The 23,577-nt window shown below is 38.6% G+C and overlaps 1 protein-coding gene across 1 annotated transcript in view; it reads right to left on the bottom strand.

The window, feature by feature from the left end:
* The window catches only part of LOC136878992 (cingulin-like protein 1), a 217,113-nt gene that overhangs the window by 120,764 nt on the left and 72,772 nt on the right, over nucleotides 1–23,577 (bottom strand). Inside the window, exon 7 of the mRNA XM_067152662.2 lies at nucleotides 14,643–14,951. Within this exon, the coding sequence (XP_067008763.2) occupies nucleotides 14,643–14,951 (309 nt within the window). The remainder of the gene's footprint in view (nucleotides 1–14,642; nucleotides 14,952–23,577) is intronic.

Here is a 23,577-nt window from a genome sequence, read left to right as displayed (position 1 = left end):
ATAATTTTGATTTTCCTTATTGGCCCAATAAGCTAATCCTTGACTTGAGCATGCGTAGTGTCTCTCTTGAACGGAGCGCTCTGCAGTTGTTTTTTCTGTCTCGTCAACTAGCGAGCGAGGAGTCTTGTTCTGAGCGAGCTGTGAGATGGACGCCATTAGCCTTGTTACTTAAAAGACTTTGAAAAGTAACGAAATGCAGCTGGATACTCCCGGTTAGGTGGGAGATACAGTAGGCAAGATGCTTAAATACGTTTTTAATCTTATGTTCCTCTAGTGATTGTGATTTGGTATTTTGCTAATTCTTTAATTTCTACTATGTGAGTGTGGACTGTGGCCTGTGTACCAAGCAGGCAGATTACCTCTTAAAACATATGTCTGGTGTAAGTTGTGATAAAGGATTACACTAATTTGGATACAAAACCACCAGCATGTAAGTAATATTTATTCAAAAATTATTTTGGAGCAACATCTACTTCAGTGGATTACTTGGAGGAGACATTGTTTACAACCGTCGTCTTGGAATTTTCAAAAACATTATCTTGTCCGTTTACGAACCAGTGTGTCACTGTTATTTAATTTTAGGCCTACCTCGAGTTATCGCCAATGGAGTGTGAATTGAATCTGAACTCTATACCCGATATTTGGAAATTTAATAGCCAACTGGAAAATTTAAATCACTATTGATAATATTCTCATGTAAAAGTGATATGTAAATTTAATTACGAGGCGAATTGGAAACTCGCGGTGAGCATATGTGCATTATGTCATTCCTTCCTTGCTGTTATTGAGATTGTTGTACGTTTTTGGTTTTCTGCTCCATGTACGGTGTGCGTATTGTTTTGGTTGTTCGCATTGTTATTTTATTATTATTATTATTGCACGGTGTGTTTCTCTCTCTGCCTGTTTTCTCTGATTTTGAAATGCGTACTCTGATTGTATCTGATTTCGTGTGATTTTCCAAATTGTGTCGTGTGGCTATTTAATCCCTTTTTTGCCGATATCTCCCGCGTTCGGTCTTATCTCATGTGCTCATTGTTGTGCTTCTAAGGCCACCTCCTAGTTAACTTAATAACGACCATCTTGGTCTTATGTAAAATTATCCCTTATAGGAAATGCCACTTTCTATGAATTTAATCTCATGATACATGTAATTATAATTTTTGGCTATTATTATTATTATTAGTCATGTCAGTACTCCTCGGTTGTAGAAATCTGAAATTTCTTTGCCCGGTTCATGAACTTTGAGTAACGCTCACATTCCTTATTCTTACGTAGTTTTGTTACGTCACTAGCCTAAGTATTTATTATCTGGTAAACGCTAAAATTTTGGCAGGCTTTGCCTATTATTAAATGAAATTTTAATAGCTTGGGTCATGAGTTGCTAGCTGACCTTTAGCGTGTGTTGTTTTGTTTACATTGTGGAACATAATTTTTTTTCCTCCCCTTGTAATACTGTATGAATTTGGGGAATATTTTCTGGTTCCTAGTTATTAACTTTTGGTTTGTTTCTTTAATTTATTTTGTAATTTTGGTTCTGCTTGCCACATATTTCGGGTTTGTGTGTGTGGTGTGTATTGCCTAGTGATTGACAAAAGGAAGATTGAATCCTTGTCACAACAAGTTAATTATCTATGGCCAGTAACTAATTTACAAAGGTATACCTTAAAGTTTTAAGTCTTATATTAAAATTAAAAATAATATTTTTACAAAAGGCATTTGTTAATAAGATTGTAATCCTCTTCTGTATTATAATTCTGCTACTGGTCTGGGTTAGTACAATTTAGTTTTAATGAATTCAGTTCATTTATTTAAATGTTAAGTGTTTTGAAAGAAAGTTATTTACCCTTTATTTTTTTTGAAAGAAGGTATTTATTTAACTATAAATGCTATGAATTATTTTTTTCTCTTTAAGTAAACATCTTATTTACAATTTTATTTCGTCTGTCATTTAGTAGTTAACAATGTTGACCTGCCAACCTGTCAAATGTTAACGTAAAATCCTGCCCTTTTCTCTCCCTATTTTGCCCTCCACGCTTCGTATTTGGTGCTACTGCCGTTATGGTAAGTATTGCGTTTTGTTTTCGTTGTTGTTTAGTGCTTTCAGAATGATGCACTCTTTTCTCTTCAGTCCATGTTCCCCCTCTGCGCTCTTTCTTTTCTTCCACAATAACTCTGATGTTGGAAAGTCTTTACCTGAATTGGTCTCTATCACGATATTCTTCATCTGCAATTCCTAACCTCTTGAGTTCTTCCTTCAACTCCTGGGCATATCCCCATCTGGCTCTTCAAGTAGTATATTTTATTAAAAATTACTACTATTTTATTGAAAATTATTATTTTTACATCATACTCATTATTGTTGTTGTTTTGTAATTGCAATGCACATTTTATATGATCAAAATAGGGTAAATATAACAGTATTTCAGAAAACTGTACTAGCTTAGTTATCCAGACTTTTTTCCGTTCACAAAACATGGTATAATATATAAACAATTTTAAAATCTCAAGTGATTTTTGACATGATACAAACAGCGTTTTTCAAAACTAGATGCTCAAACAAGCACAAAGAAAAAAGAATCATGCAAATGTCTCCTACAGGTAAAGAGATATGTTTTAAAAATCCTTAGAAATGCCCAGTCCAGAATGCTTGTTAGGTATATTAAGGTCCAGACTGGAATGGGTTAATAAGAAGTATTTAAATATCATAATGCTAAAAGCTCAACATAAAATTTATGGATAAAAAAAATAAAAAAATCTGCAGTTATAAAAACAAGAAACTAAGGAAGAAATGTAATACTTTCACTTAAAGTAATATTTGGCACTGTGCTCAATGGACGTTCTACACCGGCTAAAGTATTTGTATAGCTAAATAAAATATGAAGGGATAAAGAAAAGTAGTACTTCACAAGAAAATCAGTAATTTGATCAGTAAACAAACAACCACCACAGTAAACAATGTGAGTTACAGCTAAGTATTATTAAGAGATAAAACACAACCTTTAAAAATAAAGAAACAAACCTGTTAGAAAAATGTTTCAAGTTCAATTGACAAGAATATGAAATGGAAAACACGATAAAACAAGTACTCACTGATGTTGGAATTGCCTACAAAAACATGACACGAAACGTAGCAACAAACGATGCACTAAAAATAATTAAACTGGAAAATTCAGAAAACAAAATAATTTTTCTTTGTGTTTTCTAGCTCTAAAGAAACTTGTGCAGGCATGAACAAGGTTAATGTCTTTGATATATTTTAACTCCTTTTTTATAGAGGAGAAATAATATAACAATTTTTGTATATAAAATAGCCTATAACAGGATATCTACCTCCTATTCATATCCATAGGAAACACAACTGTTGAAATAAAATTCAACTGATCAGTTCCAAGAATCAGTACTAATTTAGGTAACTGGAATTGTGTCACTTAGATCCATCCCTCTTCCACATTTTTGTCTTTTTTTATTATTTATTTTAAGCCCACACTGGAGCACTGAAATCAATCTGTATACAGTCAAGTCTTATGAATATTGTTTACAAATTTGGTTGATTTTTCTTTTGTTCCCAAAAATGTTTCATTTTCGCTGACCTGGCTGCCCGTTCTTCGTGAGTTACGTTGTACTGTTTGCGCGTATAGGTCTTCAGTTTAAGTCTCACGTCATTATTTCTCAGGATCCTCTTCTCTGTTTTCAATTTGTTGAATTGTCAAGCCTAATTCATTTAAATCTTCTTGGACTTCTTTGAACCAGTGATTTTTTGTTTTACTTTTCCAAAAGTAGTTGAATAAATGTTTGAGCATCCTAGTCTCTGGTAGTCGTGATATGTGACAGAAAAAAGCAACTCTTCTTTTCCGCATTGTATCTATTATAGACTCGGTCTCCTGGTATACAATTTCATTGGGTAGTAATCGCTATTGTCCATCTACTTGGTGTTTCTTGTTCAGAATTGTTCTAACAAATCGTCTATCTATTTTCTGTAATTTATCTGTAGTTGATTTCATATTCAAACTGAATAAGGTTTCACTAGCATAGGTTGCTTCAGGCTTAATAACGGAGTTGCAGTGTTTACATTTTGCATTTATCAAGAGAGATTTCTTCTTGTAGGTCAGCCAAGTAATGTGTTGTGCTTGTTTTAATTTGGTAATTCTATTTTCAACTGATATTTCCTCTTTTAAGTTCCAAGTTATAATCTCTCCAAGATATGTAAATTTATTAACAACCTTAATTTGTTTGTTATTAGTCAGTGTGATAGATGTTTCCACTTTGAAAGATGGCATCATTTCCGTCTTTTTAAAGGAGATTTGTAATCCAATTTTTGCTACAATTTGTTCTAATTCTTCAATTTGGAGTTGAGCCTCTTCCACACTACTTGCAAGTAGCGCAAGGTCATCTGCAAAGGCTAGACAATTGAGTTTGATATTTTTGCCAATCTTGATGTTTGGCTGACATTTCTTAGACCATTCTCGCATGACTTTCTCCAATGTACAGTTAAAGAGTATTGGTGAGAGACCACCCCCTGTCGAAGTCCAGTCCGGATTCCAAATGATCCAGACAACTCTCCTCGGAATTTAACTTTTGCTGTAGTGGGTAGCACCAACGAGATTGAGTTTCTTTAATGACTCACAATGAATACTGTCGTATGCTTTCTTTAAGTCAACAAAAGTGACAACTAGCTTTTTGTTTCTCATTCTTGGATGGTTCATAATCCAATTAAGACTAATGATTTGGTCAGGACAACTTTTTCCAGGTCGAAATCCCCCCTGATACTCTCCAAGTTCTTGGTCGAGCTGTTCTTGAATTCTCGTGAGGATACTTCTAGACAGGATCTTATATGTGATATCAAGTAGAGAGATCCCTCGGTAATTATTTGGATTCAGTCTATCCCCCTTTTTGTGTATTGGATGAATTATAGCTGTATTCCATTCTGCAGGCAGTTTTTCAGAGTTCCATATGTCTATGATGTGTTTGTGTAGGTTTTGAAGTGTTTGGTTATTTGCATTCTTCCATAGCTCTGCCATCACTTGATTCTCTCCTGCAGCCGTATAGTTCTCGAGCCAATTAATCACTTGAAATACCTCATGGAAATCTGGTGGAATAACCTTGTCTAAGCGTGTTTTACTTTTTGGATCAGATGAAAATTCTAGGTATTCTTTTGGGTCTTCAGCATTTAGTAATTCTTTGAAGTGATCAGCTAGAATTTTGGCTGATTACTGTGTGCTAGTTGTCCTTGTTTATTTCTCATCATGAGTGTAGGTGGAGTATATCCTGATTGATATTGTTTAAATGTCCTGTAATAGTCTCGTGGTTACGAACGAAGACCTCAACGGAATCTACAGCGGAGAAGATGGACTTCGGATCGGTGGAGATTGCGGAAGAGGCAGCCCAGTACTCAGGGAATAGTATGAGTACACTATCCAACAGGAACGTCTGTTTCCCAGGTGAGGGGCGGCCTAGAACAAACTCTGGGGCTTACAACCTCAGTTTTAACTCTGAGGAGCAGGCTGTTCCTGACCTCCCACCTAACTTCAACTTAAAGCATGATGGAAACGTCTTCAGAAAAACTACTCCAGGGGGTATCCAGAAATGGAAATCCCCCACTGCCAAGAGCAGTGCAACCAGGCCGTCGGATTCTGGAGAGCCTGGAACATCATGTAGGGAAGAGTCTGGAGCTTCCCAGAACTTCAATGCAGAAGATTCGACCCAAGAAAAAACACCTTTTGGGAACAGTGAACATTAACACTCTTCTATAAGCCGGGAAATGAAAACAACTTACCAGTATTATAAAGGAACGGGATATCTGCATATTAGCGGTACAAGAGACAAGATTTCTGGAAGAAAATTCATTCGAGTCAGGTGGTTTCCGAATATATAAAGGAAAACCTGCAATAAGAAACAACTCTAACATACCAATTCTAGGAACGGCTTTTGTAGTCAAAAGGAGCAGTACTGAGTCCGTCATAAACTTCACGTCACCGACAGACAGGCTCTCAATTCTCTCCTTTAGATCTGGCAACAAAGCTTACACAGTCATCAACGCACATGCAGCTATAAATGAAGATAACAGGAAACGTCCAGAAAAGGTGGATTAATTTTGGGAAACTCTTGAAGATATAACTTCCAAAATTCCACAACATCATGAAAGGGTTTCGGTCGAAGAATTCAACGCTCAGATAGGCAAAGAAAAGAAACATGGAAAAGTCGTGGGAGATTACCCAGCACACAGAAGAACGAACAGAAATGGCGAAAGACTGATTGACTACTGTAGACAATTCAACCTGAAACTCATGTCCACATATTTCAAAGCTCTCACAAAAAAAGAAGAAAACCTGGGTCTCTCCTAATACAATGTTGGGTGAATTTCAGATTGACCATGTTGCAATAACAGCATGAAACCAGAAAGAAATCCTAAATGTCAAAGTAAGGAAGAGCCTGAACATTGATTCGGATCACTATCTCCCTGAGATAAAAGTAAGATTCCAGCCGAATAAATCTAAACCGAGAGAGCAAAGGAAGCCTAGGATCAATAGAGACTCTGGAGCAGAATAAATTGGAATACCAACAGAACCTCTCCAAACTAAGGATGACCAACTGGGATGAAATCAGAGATTCCATGAACAAAGCTGCTGAAGGTTTGGGGAATCCTCCGAAGAAGTGGAAACATAGATGGTGGAACGAAAAATATGACAATGCATTAGAAAGTAGACTAAAGGTGTGGAAGAGATGGCATTCGAACAGCAACAGCGAGAACTTGGAAGACTTCAAGGAAGCGAACAGCTAGGATCATAAGAACAGAGAAGAGAAAATATGATAGGAATAGGACAGAGAAGATAGAAGAGGAATTTAAAAGGAACACCAGGGAGTTCTACAAAACCTTCAAAGAAGACCTAAAGGGATACACACCACCAAATCTGTGCTTCAGACGAACAGAGGGTAGCATAGCAACAAATGATAAAGAAAACTGCCAGCTCTTGGCTGACTACTTCCAAACGCTGCTCAACTGTGAAGAACCGCATGAAAGATTGCCTGTCCTGAAACTATCCAATCAGAATCCAAATTTCAAACCACCAAGTCTAGATGAGATAAAATGTACAATCAGAGAGCTTAAAAACAACAAAGCACCAGGGGAAGATGGCATTGTGGCAGAAATGTGGAAGATTGGAGAAGAAGTGGCTGCAGAAAGTAGAAAAGAAATTTGGAAAACTGAAAGGATTCCAAACGATTGGAAATGTGCGCTTTTCCACCCACTCCACAAGAAAGGTAGCGGAATGGATATTAATAACTACAGAGGTATCCCTTTACTTTCAGTCGCGTACAAAATATTCTCCAAAGTGCTACTGAACAGGGTCGAAGAACAAATAGACTCCCTCATTGGAGAATAGCAAGCTAGTTTCAGGAAAGGGAGGTCATGTACAGAACAGATATTCAACCTCAAGGGGATGCTAAGGACTAGAGCATTGAGGGGCCAGAACACAGTGGTAATCTTCGTCGATTTCCAAAAAGCATAAGACTCAATTGATAGACAGACATTATTTAACGTCCTAGAAGAGTTTGGAATCAACAGGAAAACGAGAGAAATAATAAAACAAACCCTGACAGACACCATCTCAAAAATTAAATTCGCCGGAGAAATCTCTGATCCATTCCAGATAAAGACAGGAGTCAGACAAGGAGATGGATTATCACCCATCCTGTTTAACATTGTATTGGAGAAAGTCATAAGAACCCGGGAAAACTCTCTGAAAGTAGAAGGCATACAGGGAATTCATCTTGGGCGCTAGGGACAAAACTTGGAAATTAAATGTCTGACTTTTGCTGATGATCTTGCTCTCACAGCTCAAAACAGAGAAGATGGCCAAAGGATGCTGGAGCTTCTTTATGACACTGCGAAGAAAACAGGTCTCAAAGTCTCCTACGAAAAGGCGAAGTACATGGAGTACCGACATCAGGGGAAGAAAAGCATGGAAGTGCGGAAAGGTTAGAAGAGTAGAAAAGTTTAAGTATTTGGGAGAACTGATCCAACCCAATGGGCTAGACAAGGAGGCAAACAAGGAAAGAGCTAGAAAATTGGAACTGGCCTACAGACTGACACAGAACAGGTAGAATAAACGGGCAATACCCTACAAAGCCAAAATTAAACACTACAACGCTGTTGTAAAACCAAAGGGGCTGTACGGTTCAGAATGCCTTATATTAAATAAAAAAGGGGAACTTAAAGAAATTGAGAAGAAGGAAAGGAAAATTCTGAGGAAAATTCTTGGACCTAAGAAAGCGACAGAGGAGAAATGAGGATCTCTACAAGTATTCCGAAAAGATCACAGACACAATGTGAAAATGAAGGCTGAAATTTTATGGACATCTTGTCAGAATGAATGACAACCGCCTGACAAAAAGGATATTTAAATATATAATTGGATTGAGAACAATGAAATGGGTGGAGGAGGTGAAGAAGGACGCAGAAGAAATTAAAATAACACCAGAATTGATCCTCAACAGAAAGAAGTTCAGAACTCGAGTAGATGACCACAAATTTCATGAAGAGCAGCGGAAGAACAGGCCCAAATTTGTAATATCTGAGGAGCAGAGAAAAATAAGGAGTGAACGAATGAAGTTCTGGGAAGAGAAAAGAAGAAGACTGGCCAGAAAGCATTAAGTTTCACGCGGTCCCCAGTTGGCCAAATTCGGAAGCAAGAAGAAGAAGAAGAAGTCTCGTATCTTATGTTGTTTGAATGATTCATCTATGTTAGCTAGGTTTTCCTTTTGATGGTCTCATTTGATTCTTCTAAGTTCTTTGGCCGTTTGTCTTCTAGCAATAGTTAGTTCATCTCGAGATTGTGCCATTTTCTTTTGTTGGTCATTTAGCCATGCTTTGTGTCATTTCTGTATTGCCATATCACATTCCTCATTCCACCAAACATGTTTCTTTCTCCTTTTCATAGGAGCAATTTATTCGGCAATATTTTTTAGTTTATCAATAATCGTTTCCAGTTTGTCGCTTAGACGTGTTTTGGATCTCTCTGTATACACAGCATTATTTATTAAGTAGCTGGGGTAATATTTCCTCCTTCTAGTGAATTTAGATGGTTTGTGATGTTTTTTTGGGGTTAACTTGATTTTAATCTTTGAAATATAATGATCAGAATCGATGTCCACCCCACGAAGGACTTTGACATTATAAATTTCTCTAAGGTATTTTTTATCCATTGCTACGTGGTCTATCTGAAACTCACCCAGTTTAACATTAGGGCATTTCCAGGTCATTAATTTGTGTGGGTTTCTCTTAAATCTCTTAAATCCAGATTTTAAAATTCCCTGACATTTCCCTGTTTTGCAGACATAAAAAGCAGTTTTTTTCCCTGACAAAATGACAAAAAACAAAATTATAAAGGAAGTATCAGTATTATTAAAATACATTTTTTTAAAGCAATTAATGTGCATATTAAATTTCAAAATTTGGAAGTTTAATTTAGTCTAATTAAATTCACTTTAAGGTTTTTTTTTTTAATGTACTACCATTACTGCTTCAGCGAAGAAATTTCTTCATAGCCACCAATGACTATCGAGCTTCGACCATCACCCTCTGCTTCTTTTCTTCTAATTCTTTCAACAACAAAGCGGCCTTTCTCTTATTATTATTATTATTTTGCAAAGAATCTTCTACTTCCAATGCTTCACGTTTCTCCTTTAGATTTTGAACATAGAAAGCATGAGCACTCCTTGCAGCATGGAGCATGTTCTTATTAATGGAGACCTTTTCAATTCCACCAGGGTTTGGGATAGCATCATATAATATTCTTTGTGCTACAAGGGATACTTGTAGCATGTTCTCGACTATAATTTCTTTATTAAAAGGAAAACCACGTTCAAGTGAAGCATTTCCATGAAACAATATTAGTATCATTTTGAGAAATGAAGCCCACTTTACTGTTTTCAAATTTACTGTTGGAAAAACAGTGCGAAGCCAAAAGTGATTTAACCTCTCGTCTTTAGAAGTCAAAGAATTCACTTCTTCTTTCAAAGTATCATTCTCACAAACAGAAGTGAACCCCCTTTGTACATGATCAGCTTCATTACCCGAGATCCATTTGTTTTCAACAGAGGCATTTAAAGCTATCCTTAGCAGCCTGCTGCTTACAGGCTACTTGGCTACACTTAGATCGAAACAAGAAATTAATTTAGTCAGTTTATATGCCAGCGATAGGCAGACCCAGCCAACAGCTGGAAACTGCAGATGATGATGACTATGACATGCCAGTGGTGACCTTCCCAGTAACTTCTGGCATAAAGCTACCATTCCTCTTAGACAATCTGTGCAAAACACTAACATATCTCTATCATTTAATTCAGGAGTGCCAGGAAGTGCTGCTTTAGCAGCAGAACCTATGTCAATTTTAGATGCAGGCAGAAGATTTTCTTTACTGTCTAAATTCGTTATAGGACATTTTCTGAAGACTGCAGCAACTCAGACCTAACAAACCTTGTCATGACATTTATCATTAATAAAAGATTCATAAAGGAGTGATGCAAATGGAAGATCTGTCTGAAACTTTTAGGATTTCTTTTACTGCCATATTATATGAATTGTGCACAGTATGGAAGCCACAAGATCCAATGTTCAACAAAATAGGAGCATCTAGATCATCATTTAATAAATTACTAAAATTCTGAAGGAACTTTTTATTAACATTTGGACCATCCATTGAAATTTGTAAGTTTTTTTTAGATAAGAGTCCTTGCTGTGCTTGCAAAAAAACCACTTAATAAATTTGAGGAGGTAGAGTGACCAAGAAGCATGGAATCAAAATAAGAAGTGCATACTTCATTAGTATCAGGATTGAAACTATGAACTACAAGATCCATTTGGTCCATCTGAGAAACTTTATTCAGTGACTCGTCAAACCCAACGGTGAAATGTGTGCACTTACTCAAGAACTTGTTTATGGAAATACAGAGCTAAACCATGAGTGATTCTATACGCAACTTTTGTTCTGTGCAGTTGAACTTTCGAAGTTGTTTCAGAGTCTGGAAACATTACTGGAAACAAACGTACACTAGCTTCACTGGCACGTAAAGAATGGTGTTGCATGACAGTATGCATGCACCATATCTCAGCTTTGGTTACTTGCTCTCTTGAAAGATAATTCTGTAGACATCTCGTCTCTGGTGAACCTTCTTTAATGGAAGAAGAAGAAGAAGTGGAGTCATATCTGATAAGGTTCGTTGTGGTAGCTGTGGCAGGCAGAGGGCAACTTGTGCGCGGCCAGGTATTATCTACTGAGTTTAAGTCTCTTGTTACTTCACTATTCGAATGTTCCTTTTTGAAATAACTTGAAAGGGATGACGAGAACTGGCTGAACTTGACACTACTGGCATGATCTTTCCTCCCATGTGACTATTTAATGTCTGCTTCCCAATCTTGCTAACAGTAAATGATGTTTTACATATTATGCAGATTACAATATTATGCAATATGCTGAAAATTTGTCTTGAGGCATAGAATTCAACCATGTTCTGAAAGTACCATCAAGCAGCCACTTTTCATTAAACAAAGTTTTCCTTGGCTTTGATGAAGATATTGTTAGCTAAAAAAAGAAGGATAAGGATATTGTAAAAATCTTTTAAATAGTCCTAAATTCCGCACAGCTTTCTTCTAAATTGACAGTTCGTAAAACCTGTGAGCATTGCCTTATCTATGCTGCCAGCACTCTACTGCTTCAATAACAGCTGATGCAATATAACTGCGGCACACAGCCCTCGTAAAATGTAATACCGTACTACAAAAATCACACGCGAATCACAAGTGAAAACAAATTCGCAAATCCTTCTAAGATAGTGCATGCATTTCCTAACAATATCTGACACAAACAAGAATAGGCTGATCGAGACCACGGTGCCAATTTTTGTCGAGTCACATTCTTGCCACTTGACTTTCATGAACTATACTGAGGTATGATACACAGACTAACTATATACTAACCAACACACGGATGTAAATACAATTCCATCTACAATGAACACCATTAAACCTATACCACACATACAGAGTGAGGTAGCTTAACCACATGGTGATGTAGACTATACAATTGTCAGCCAGGTTTCGAAATTGCACTCAACCGATCTAAATCGATATGAAAGGCAGCATGAGATTGGCTGGATCAAGACCGAATACATCCAAACATACTTCACAAACTCAAAATCTCTTAACCAACAAACCACCTTTTATGTCGCACCGACACAGCTAGGTCTTATAGCGACGATGGGACAGGAAAGTCCTAGGAATGGGAAGGAAGCGGCTGTGGTCTTAATTAAGGTACAGCCCCAGCATTTGCCTGGAGTGAAAATGAGAAACCACGGAAAACCATCTTCAGGGCTGCCGACAGTGGGATTCGAACCCACTATCTCCTGAATGCGAGCTCACAGCTGCGCGCTCCTAACCGTACGGCAAACTCGCCCGCTAACTTTCATCTCACAATGTGATGTCACTATTTTAAATCTTGTTTTGTATTCATAAAATTACACATGACATTACAAGCTAGTCGTGCCTCAAAACTTCCGAACCCCTCACACGAAAGATAGGTTGGAAACTCAACGTGGCGCAGCCCAAATGGTGTTTCGATGCACTACACATTTACATTAGGCTTACCTACGTCAGCGCATTTAATAATAATAATAATAATAATAATAATAATAATAATAATAATAATAATAATAATAATAATGATCATGAGTACTCAAATGATTATTAAGTTTAACAGAATTTCACACTTTTCTGCATTCAGTCAGTGTTTTATGTCTGTTTTTACATTTTACGAGGTAGTAACTATCGCACAAGTCATTACATAGTAAACAAACACAGTCATCCGTTGGGTTGTGGAATTTTGTCTATATGCATATAATGTTGTGGAAGCCATGCACATAAGCGATTAGAAAAACTGAGAACGCAATATAGGCCAAATTCATCAAGCTCGCCATTCCTCAACAATACAGAATACTCAATAGTAAGCAGATCAAAACATTGAAAATTCGATCCATCTATCATATAGCTATTGATATTATTGGTTACTTCACATTCGAGATCACACTTTATTACCTTCTCATTACGATTTAATTCCTGGCATAAAAGGAATGCCTTGAGTAATGTTATAAAAATTGAAAAATAAAAACTGGATCTGGCAGAAGAATGAATTTCCAGAATTTTTTCTGAATTCCCTGACATTTCCAGGTTTTCCCGTTATTCATCGAATTCCCTGACATTTCCCTGTTTCCCAGGTTTTCCATACGGATGGACACCCTGCAAGAATAAGCCCGCGGTCTGTGCAAAGCTCAATTAATCTCTGAACATTTCTATTTGTCAATTTGTGTGCTGGGCATTTACCTACGACTGTGTGATATTTTCTCTCTTGTCCAATTTTCGCGTTGAATTCTCCAAGCATAATTTTAACATGGTTGTCAGCGATATTTGAAATCAGTTGGTCAAGCTCCTCCCAAAACATTTTAGTTTCCTCTTTATTGGTCCTGTTTTTTACATTTGTTGGCGCATGGACATTAATCAGTATATATATTTTGTTCTCTACTCTAATCGTTAAGGTTGCAGTTCTTCATGAGTTCGATGAGAAGTCCTCCACTGAATCTAATATGCTAGTATGAACCAGGAATCCCATTCCAAATTGGGGAACATTTTTCATTACTCTCTTTCCTGGAGGTCCTTTGTAAAGACGATATCCCCCAGCTTCAAATGGGTCCTGATCTGTGTTCCGAAGTTCTTATAGGGCTGTGATTAGAATCCTGTGTTGATCCATGACAACAGTTAAGTGTTTCAACTTCCCAATTTTCATTATTGAATTGATGTTTAATGTTGCAAAGAAAGAGAATTTTCCTGGTTTACTGAATTTTAAGTCTGTGGCTGTATCCGTGGTTCGTCTGTTGGGCTTTCAGGCGCTCCAACTCGCCATGATCTTCTATGTGACACCCCACCGTATCCGAATGGTGTCTTTGTCCAAGCCGGTGGATTCTTTCATTAGACGACTCTCCTTGATAAGTTGATTGTCTGATCATTGATCAATGTTCTGACCGTGGTCAGGAGTTACAATCCCAGATGTGACCTGAGAAGGTGATTAATCCTAGTTGTTCAGGACTGGGAGTAGGCATTTCCTCCATACCCCTCAAACATTATGGTTTTCCCGCCAATACTCAGGTGGCTGATTACAGTGGTTTCCCACTGGGCGGTGGGGTCGCCACATCCCTACGCCTTTTTGTCTTTTTATTATATAATTTCTTTGGTTCATGGTTCGTGGACTGTCCCATTGTCTCAATCATCATACAAGTTATCAATCTGCACATAACGGCACATATAATACCTAATTTTGTTTGACTAAGTATTTTACAATTAACATGTAATACAATTTTGGTGGTGAGACTCTTATTCAGTGCATCGCATCAATTTTTGACGTGCTCTACTTTTATAAAAACTACCTGCTATCCTGGTAAGCTATCATTATACAGCACTCATGATCTGGAAGAACTGCAGTAATCTCTCTAATGGCAAAATAATGACTGAAATGTGCTATGTGATTTCTAAGATTACAAACTGAAAATCTTTCCCTATTTCTAAGATTAGTAGAGATAATAATGGAAATACTACTTACAAATTTCATGAATTGGAGTACGTGGTAATGGCGAAAGCAGCGGTTGTAATCTTGCACGTGACAGGATAAGGGAGAGTTCTTCACCTTCTGAATCACTAGGCTCAAAGATGGATAATAATGTACTATTTTCATTCACTTTAAACACTTCACGGGAAGTTCTTGACGTTTTCTCCACTGAACACACAACACTACCCTCAGCGGAATTTGAGTGCCACGTCACACTCTCTACCTGTTCACTTTCTTCCACTACCGTCTCCTCTCTCAATGGTGATGGACACTGGTCATGGAAGGAGTCTTCGGTATGAATACCTAAAAAAATAAAATAAAATAAACATTAAATATACAGAGTAACTAGAAGACGTTAACAATGTCCAGTATCTTGTTTGTGTTGTAACAAGAGATGTCAGTCCTCTGCTGAAATCTCCCATACTGTTTAAAAAAAGGGGTCCTCAGTTTTCTCTCCCCTCCTCCCCAAAATCAGACAAAAATACCACAAGCTCAATAATCAGCGAAGTTCTTTCTTACTGGATTATTATTCCTGGGGAACATATAAGGAAGCAGCTCTACGTCAGAGAGTTGTGACTCTGCCCACACGATTTACAAGGGACACTGATCCCGTGTATAATATTTGGTATGGGTCCCAGGTCAGGGTTACGGGTGAAGATTTCAACGACATCAAAAATGGAGAAAATGGACTTCAGTACGGTGGAGAGGGTGGAAGAGGCAATCGATTATTCAGCGGTCAAATATAAGTGCACCGTGCTGCCTTGCGTGTTGATGGGCGACACGAAAGTCTAAGGGAGTTCATCCCTAACAGAAAATCTTTTGCCGCATGAAGCTTAGCAAGTCAGCATTTAAATAATAATAGATTGGCTTCAATGAAAGAACAAGCCTCAGATCGAGAGCTGATAATACATCACGGAGATGTCATGTTGGTGTCTATAATGGCAATAAGCCTGATGTTCTCAAACCAATGACAAAAGCCCAGATTCTTCTGAGTTCAGTGCCAGTAAATCTATTGACATGAGGCTGACGTATTCGAGCACCTTAAAATACCACCGGACTGAGCCAGAATCAAACCTGCGAAGTTGGGGTCAGAAGGCCAGGCTTCAACCGTGTGAGCCACTCAGCCAGGCAGGTAGGCTAGACAGCTGAGTTTAATTAATTGTAAAATGTCACCTAGTTATAAAAATACCTTTTAAACGCATACGGTAAATATAATAAGCTAATAGCCTACCTACTTAGAAGCTAGGTACTTCGAAATTATGTATTGACTGCCTTTATAACACTGCAAATAAATTCGTCTATTATTTAGAGGGTACTATTTTCAAATGAGCCGAGCACGAGTGTCTGTTATGGAGAACGATCCTTTCAGTGTGCCATGGCTCTGCATGTATCGCTGCACCGGAAGTTCGGCTCCCCACCAATGTCCAGTGTACCACTAGTAAGCCAGATGTGTACTCTGTCTCACTCATCCATGAGTACGACGGTCAGCACTGTCCGCTGCGAGTCAGCTGAATCATGTGCTGTGAGCTCGCCATTCATGCGAATAGATTCACTCGGACACTTGAATGAATTGATACACTGCTGCGAATCATACACTCAGTAGCCAACACTAGTGTGGTTATCAGTAATACAGGGTCTTTATTTATGCTTGGAAGGGAGTTTATTCCTCGAAGTTGGTCGCCGATAACAGGTCGCTACCGTGAGCGGTTTCCAGCACTCTGCAGTTGTTGAGAGCTGAACTCTGAGATAGAAGGATGTTCAGTGAAGCTACTGCGTTCTGTATGTTGTATTGTATAGTGTTTTATTGTGATTGTGTATAGTGCTGTAATGTATGTGAAATATTCGTTACGTGATTGTGTATATCTGCATAATACTTATAGTAAGTGCAGAAAATCGTGCGCTAGGACAAGACAGATGTTTCAAGCGAAATTTCCAGGGAGACCCATTCCTGTCAATCGGACAATAAAACAACTGGCCAAGAGATTCAAACCTACAGGTTCAGTAAACAATAAAAAGAGACGTAAAGGTTGTTATCTCCTTACTGAAGCGTGATTGGTACGAGGATCATAAGTAAAAATCTGTAGCCCCCTCGTACCCAAATTTAACGGCATGTAAATTTTTATTTGTGCGAAATGTTACAAAATGTAGTTTATGGGAACAACCCTCACACACTAGATGAAGACAAATACAGTAAAACCTCGTTAATTCGAAGTCGTTGGGACTCAAAAACCGGACTTCGAATTACGTGATTTCGAATTAACCGCCAATTCGCAATTCAGAGGTACCAACCCTTGCCACATTACAAAATATTCTATGGCCTGTTACTGCATGCAGTTAACCTTGATTCACAGTTTATACCCTTCAAATGCCATGAAAAAAGAACTATTCCCAAAATGTATCCAAGAAGGTGCATTTACAGTATTCAAGTAATTCACTCGGATATCTCACTGACAAACATAACCTCACGCAACGAAAGAAAAGAAAAATCACACAATCAAAGACGAGGATAAATTATGCCGGTCCCCCTGTGCAAATGCATTATTTTTTTGGATTTCTGTACTGTTCGCATTTTTATATGCTTTGTACTAGCATGGAAAGTGCCCGACGCCCTTGAAACATTGTGGTTTATCGAACTGTCCTATGACGAGGGGATAAAGTTTCTCGCTTCCATCCCATGAGCATTGCAACGTACTACTATGCCCCATTTAAAACCATAAGACCGTTTGGGCTTGCATTAAAATAAAGCAACGCAGTTTCACCGGCAATGACAATATTGTTCGGTGCCTACGCTTTTTCGTCAACTGTCGGCATCGCCAGTGTTCGCGGATTCTGTTTTTCCACACACTGCCTGTTGAGTGATATTACGGCGTTCATTAAAAGGTTGAATACAAAAGAATTCCGATTTAATTCAATTTAGCAATCATGAAGCGCACTGTAGACCCACCGAAGTGAGTGTAAGTGCGGAAAGCTACCCTTCCACGTTACGGAACGCGCGTTCTATTATGACGCGGAGCGGATAAATTTCGAGTAGAAATCACTCTGTAACATACTATTGTTTTAAAATGTAAAGGCAGATTCGAATTAAAAGTCTGAATTTCGGTAATGGGGCCGACATTGTACTTCGAATTACGAATTATCCGTATTTCGAATTAAACAATTTAAATAACATGCAAAACTGTACCTCATGTTTCCGGGTACGAGAGCTTCTTCGAATTAGGCGGGATTTTGAATTAACCGATTTCGAATTATCGAGGTTCTACTGTATACAAGTTGCAATTGCATCCATCAGTGCTGAAGAAATTGGTAGAGGAACCGAAAACTTCATTAGGAGATGCCGATTATTTTGGCAGCGCATGGAGAACATTTTCAGCATAAACTGTAAAAATGGTGAGTAAAATGCATGATAATGATTTTTGAGCATAAACTGTAAGCATGGTGACTAAAATGCATGATAATGATTTTGAGCACCGTATTCTGCTGTACATACACACGCACGGTAGTCGGCAACTGAACCGTCACTGGCAGCCAAGGTCGAGCGAGAAAGTCCCTTCCAAGCATAAATAAAGACCCTGTATTATCACTCTTATTGTCTCACTGATCTGTAACCTGGTCTTAGTGTACCTGTCCGTAGTATTATTTTTTGTAGAATTACTATATCTCACTTTTACTTTTTAAAATTATATTACTGAAACTGGTTAAGCGTAAGAGAGGGCTGTGAGCCATAACTTTGCCACAAATGTAAGTCAGGATTAAATTTTAAAAATCATCATCTCGACCCGAATGTAACAATGTCTCAAAAGTAAAATAAAATATATACACTAACCTATCCTACAACAGATCTTTTCACAGGGTCTGGGTGTTTAAGAAATCGTGTTCCTAGCAATACTCACACCTCGTCACTTACTGTAAAAATGGTCGAAGTAAAAATATCAGACTGACAGGTCAATGACATTAAAGAAAGCTTGTTCTAGCCCATACTAAAAGAAACAGTGCATTGTCAACATCGTATTTCACCAGAGAGATTTGTAATTATGTGTGTTTTTTATCGATATCATCGTTGTGAAGTATTCAGTCTTGTGTCTGATTTGCCCCTGTGAAAATTCTCCTCCAATTGGGATAATCCTGAACAGTACATTTTGCCCCTTCATAGTTTTGCAATGCAGTCCTGCACTTTACACACGTCTTTTCTTGGTTTTACTCAGGAGTGTTAGCCTGGTATTTTACCTTCAATCACTTCAGTTATCAACATGTCACTCAAACCTCTGGCTTATAAACATGAGCTGTTGCTTCTCAATCTGAATCGACTGCTGCCTTCTCTCCTGTTCACTGTCAGCGCTGGTCATCCTCCATATCCACTTCAGTTATCAATGTGTCACTCAAACCTCTGGCCTATAAATATGAGCTGTTGCTTCTCAATCTGAATAAGCTGGTGCCTCCTCTCTTGTTCCCTGTCAGCGCTGGTCATTATCCATATCCACTTCAATCACTTCAGTTATCAACGTGTCACTTAAACCTCTGGCCTATAAACATGAGCTGTTGCTTCTCATTCTGAATCGGCTAATGCCTCCTCTCTTGTTCACTGTCAGCGCTGGTCATCCTCCATATCCAACTTACTTCCTGCACCACATCTCAAAAGATTCCAGCCTCCTGATGTCTTTCATAATCCAGGTTTTGGCAGAGTAGCTTACTCTGTGGATCAATGGTAGAATCGTTGCCTCTGGATCCCAAGTTTACTGGTTCAATCTCAGCGAGGTAGTGGGGCTTTTGAAGGGTGGAAAAGAAAACCATTCAACACTTCTTGTTAGCATGTAAACATCTCTGGCGACATATACAGAATGTATCTGACAAAATTAATTAAAACTGAGCCATAATTTGCCCAAAAGAGCTCTGTTTACTCTGTCATATGGCGGATGAAAAGGATCAGTTCCTTATAGATCGAGAGGACCAAAAAAGGGAAGACAACATCACAATGATGGGAGCCGTGAATGCCCAAGCTGGGACAGATGTGCAAGGCTGTGAAGAGATCATAGACCCCCTGGCTATGGTGGGAGAAACCAGGAATAACCTGAGCATATGAAACCCTTGATGCACGACAGCCTATTATGCGAGCATGCACGATCCTTTGCATGTTCGCTTGGGATTTCTAGAATTTAGGAGGAGTACTGTTTGGCTTCATAGGTTCTAGTGTCCCAAAGGAAGTTGCATCTTCATGGCGGATGGAGATGCTATCAGCTGCCTTGAAAGATATTCACCGCCGGATATTTATAATGCAAACGAGGCTGCATTATTTTACAAATTAATGCCGAACAAAACCCTAAGTGTTTTTGGGGGCAAAAGCTCAAAAGAATGGATAACGTGTGCACCAACTACACAGGGACTGATAAACTGAAGCCTCACATAATTGGGAAGTTTGAGAAGCTAAGGTGCTTCAAGGGAGTACAACATCTGCCCTTTGAATAAAGGCACAACAATAAGGCATGGATGACATCAGTGATTTCCGAAGAGTGGCTGTTGTGCCTGGAACGTCGGATGCAGGTTGAAAAGAAGAGAATTCTTCTCATCCTAGATAATTCCTCCTCTCACATTGTGTACCTCGCCATTTGGAGCACGCAAAAGTTTTATTTTTGCCTCCAAATACCACCTCAGTTCTGCAGCCACTGGATCAGGGGATAATTCTCGTGTGAAGCAGCATTACCGAGCTCATGTGGTCCAGCGTATGCTACGTAACATTGCCTCAGAGAGAGACATTAATGTAAACTTACTGGAAGCAATGCAGATGTTCATTGCTTCATAGAGATCACTGAAAGAAGAGGTAATCTGGAACTGATTTAGAAAAGCAGAACTGGGTTACAGTGAAACCTCAATTCTCCGTTTTTCGAGGGACCGTGAAAATAAAACGTGCAACACGGGAAAACGGAAAATCCGGGAATGAATGAAAACTATCAATTTGGCTAAACATCACAGAAATGAAATATGTATAATTATAATCTTACAAAAACTCCTAAACCAAACCAAACTACAGCCCCAGTGAGACTTTGCCTGCCAAGCGACCGCTGCTCAGCCCGAAGGCCTGCAGATTACGAGGGGCGCATCGTCAGTGCGACGAATCCTCTCGGCCGATATTCCTGGCTCTGTAGATAGGGGTCGCCATCTCACCATTAGATACGGTAGCTCCACAATTAAAGGTAATCACGTAGGCTAAGTGGACCTGGAACCAGACTTATATCCAGGTAAAATTGCCTGACCTAGTCGCAATCGAACCCGGGCCCTCTGGATGAGAGCCGGGCATGTTAGACCGCGAACCGCATTAATTACCGGTACGCGAGTTCAAAATCTTGATACTTTATATTCAATTTTACAGGGGAATCTTCGTCAGTTTCCCGTAAAAACTTCTTTCAGTTCAGCAACTTTGATTACGCTAGCCAAACTCTTCGAAAAATCTAACAACGCCAAGCCAAACGACAATCGACCACAAGTAGCTTTTAATTCTCTCATCTAATAAAATAAAGCATACTAGATACAAAAGCACCCAAAATGATGGCGAAATCCGTTCATTTCTTAATCTTTCATTGTAATTTGGTCTCCGGTATACTGTTCGTAGTCAGTTTCTGGAAATCTCGTACCGCGCAAATTAGGCCTACATCGACTTTTAAAGGTTATGTTGAACTCGAAAACATGGTTTCGAATGTAAGTATTGATTCTTAAAAGTTCTCGAATACATTATATTCAATTCTGCGCGTCACAAATCCAATCAAATTGGAAAGATAAAAGAAATATCAAAACTTCAGAAATTACGGTTATTCGTGACCTTGAGGTCATCTGGAAAGTGCGCTCGCTTGACATGTCAGTACGAGTTTGAAATGATACCAATCATTTAAAATGTAACGTGCGCAAGTAAAACGACTGCGGTTTTTGGTATTTTAACACGAAAACGTAAAATTCCCAGTCTTACATTAGTAACAGTAATAGGCAATCCCAAGACCTCCCATGGCTTTCTTTTCTTTTCTTTTTTAATGTAAGGTGCAACATCTGTTTTCGTCTCGCTAGCATAATCATGTACGATAATATAAAAAATACTGAATTTGTGTTAAGGAGCAGTTTCGATTCCTGCCTGAAAGCCCACTTAGGTCTGCAGTGCCCTGAGCAAAGTGCCGAAAACCCCTTCGGCAGTACGATCGAAAAAATGTAAATAAGAAAACATCTAACCCTGGACATAATATGGACGTTTTATAAGTGCGAACATTTGACGAAACTCGTTCCGTCTTCACGCAGAGCTGTAGAAATGCGCCGTGTCTTCTAGCAATTGCTGTGGCCACTCTCTGCCCTATGATTTTCCGAGATTCTCTAAACAATACCACCCGAATGCGATGCTAAGAGGGTCCCTTATGCAAGTTCACCGCCGATCGCCGAGATCCATAAATATGCCATAGCCGTCCTTTCGTGAGATACAGTTTATTAACACGTTCGCGGCCGCTCGGATATCGGCAACCATTACCGTGGTACCGTAATACTTTTTTTGTTTAAAGGAGTTAATTTCTGTGTCCTTATGTATTCTAGATTATTATTTTAATTATTTCAATATTATTTATGGGCATAAGAGCCATGACGCACACGCTGCGTCAGCGGCACTACCGATGAGTTTTTCACCTTCGGTGCCGTTTGACGCAGCGTGTGCGTCATGACTGGTAATAAAGTGGAACGAGGAAAATAATGTTATGTTCGATTGTAGGACTTCTTTACAATAGAAAAATAAGTTTTTGAACATTTCACACAAAAATACTGTGCAGTAGAATCTTGTTATTGCTGTGTGAACAAAGTATATTTACATTACTCCAAAAGCTGGACAATGTAACTAGTTAATACAGTGTGCTACAACAAACACAGGAAGACATGCCATTGTTTGTAGTCAGTTATTTCTGTCTCTTGTGGAATTCCACGAAACATTTCTCAAGGCACAAGCCTGGCTGTCCTGGACACTCGCTGCAGTAGAACATGCTGTCCCTGCGCCGCCCCTCTTCGTAACAGTGTTTGCACCGTTTCCTCAATCTACGTCCATTCTCCTTAGCCACACATTTACTGGCAAAATGAGTCCCTGTAGGCGGTGTGAGAGATTTTGGGAGCCTACGAAAGGGTGGCCTGTAGTCAGCTGGTAATAACTCCTCAATTATCGCCAGTCGAAAGTCGTATGGCCGGTTTCACCAAGCTTCGTTTATGAATTTGACGACTGTTTAACTTTGACGATTCGTTTATCGTCCATTTTTTCGTTTCTTCAATGTCTGTTTACTTTGACGATCGTCAAACGCACCGTCAATTTTGACGCGCCGATTTTCGACCTTCAAATATGACGATTCCTTTAAAATGGTGTGTCCGTGTTGTAAACATTGCAGTGTTCAAGAGTAGTTGGAAATTATAGATCTCTTTTAAAGTGTTTTAAGCGTTCCGACATTTTACAGGAAGTGTTAAAGCATTTCACAGAACGTTATTTAGAAGATCATGAATGTGGGAGACAACTTTGATGCTGAATTACTGTATATAGAATTATTGGAAAATCTGGGACCTGAACGTGCAATTTCTGACCGTAATGATCATTTCTTCTCAATGGATGACTTCAATTTTGTAACTAGGTACAGACTTTCCAAGAGAGTAGTACTGAAACTTTTAGAGCAAATTGAAAATAGACTGGAATATCCTACTAATAGAAACCGTCCGTTAACACTGATACAACAACTACTTTTAACTCTACGTTTTTATGCTACTGGTTCTTTTCAATTGGTACTAGCAGATGTGAATAGTGTATCTAAATCAACAATTTGTCGCTATATTAGAAAAGTTTCCGAAGCAATTGGTTCCTTGAGACCCCTGTATGTGAATTTTCCTGAAGGTGACGAAGCTCGTTCAGTTATTCGCGATTTTTATATGATAAGCAACT

Source organism: Anabrus simplex, chromosome 8 (assembly GCF_040414725.1).
Source record: "Anabrus simplex isolate iqAnaSimp1 chromosome 8, ASM4041472v1, whole genome shotgun sequence".
Lineage (NCBI taxonomy): Eukaryota > Metazoa > Arthropoda > Insecta > Orthoptera > Tettigoniidae > Anabrus > Anabrus simplex.
This window is presented reverse-complemented; position numbering and strand designations above follow the sequence as displayed.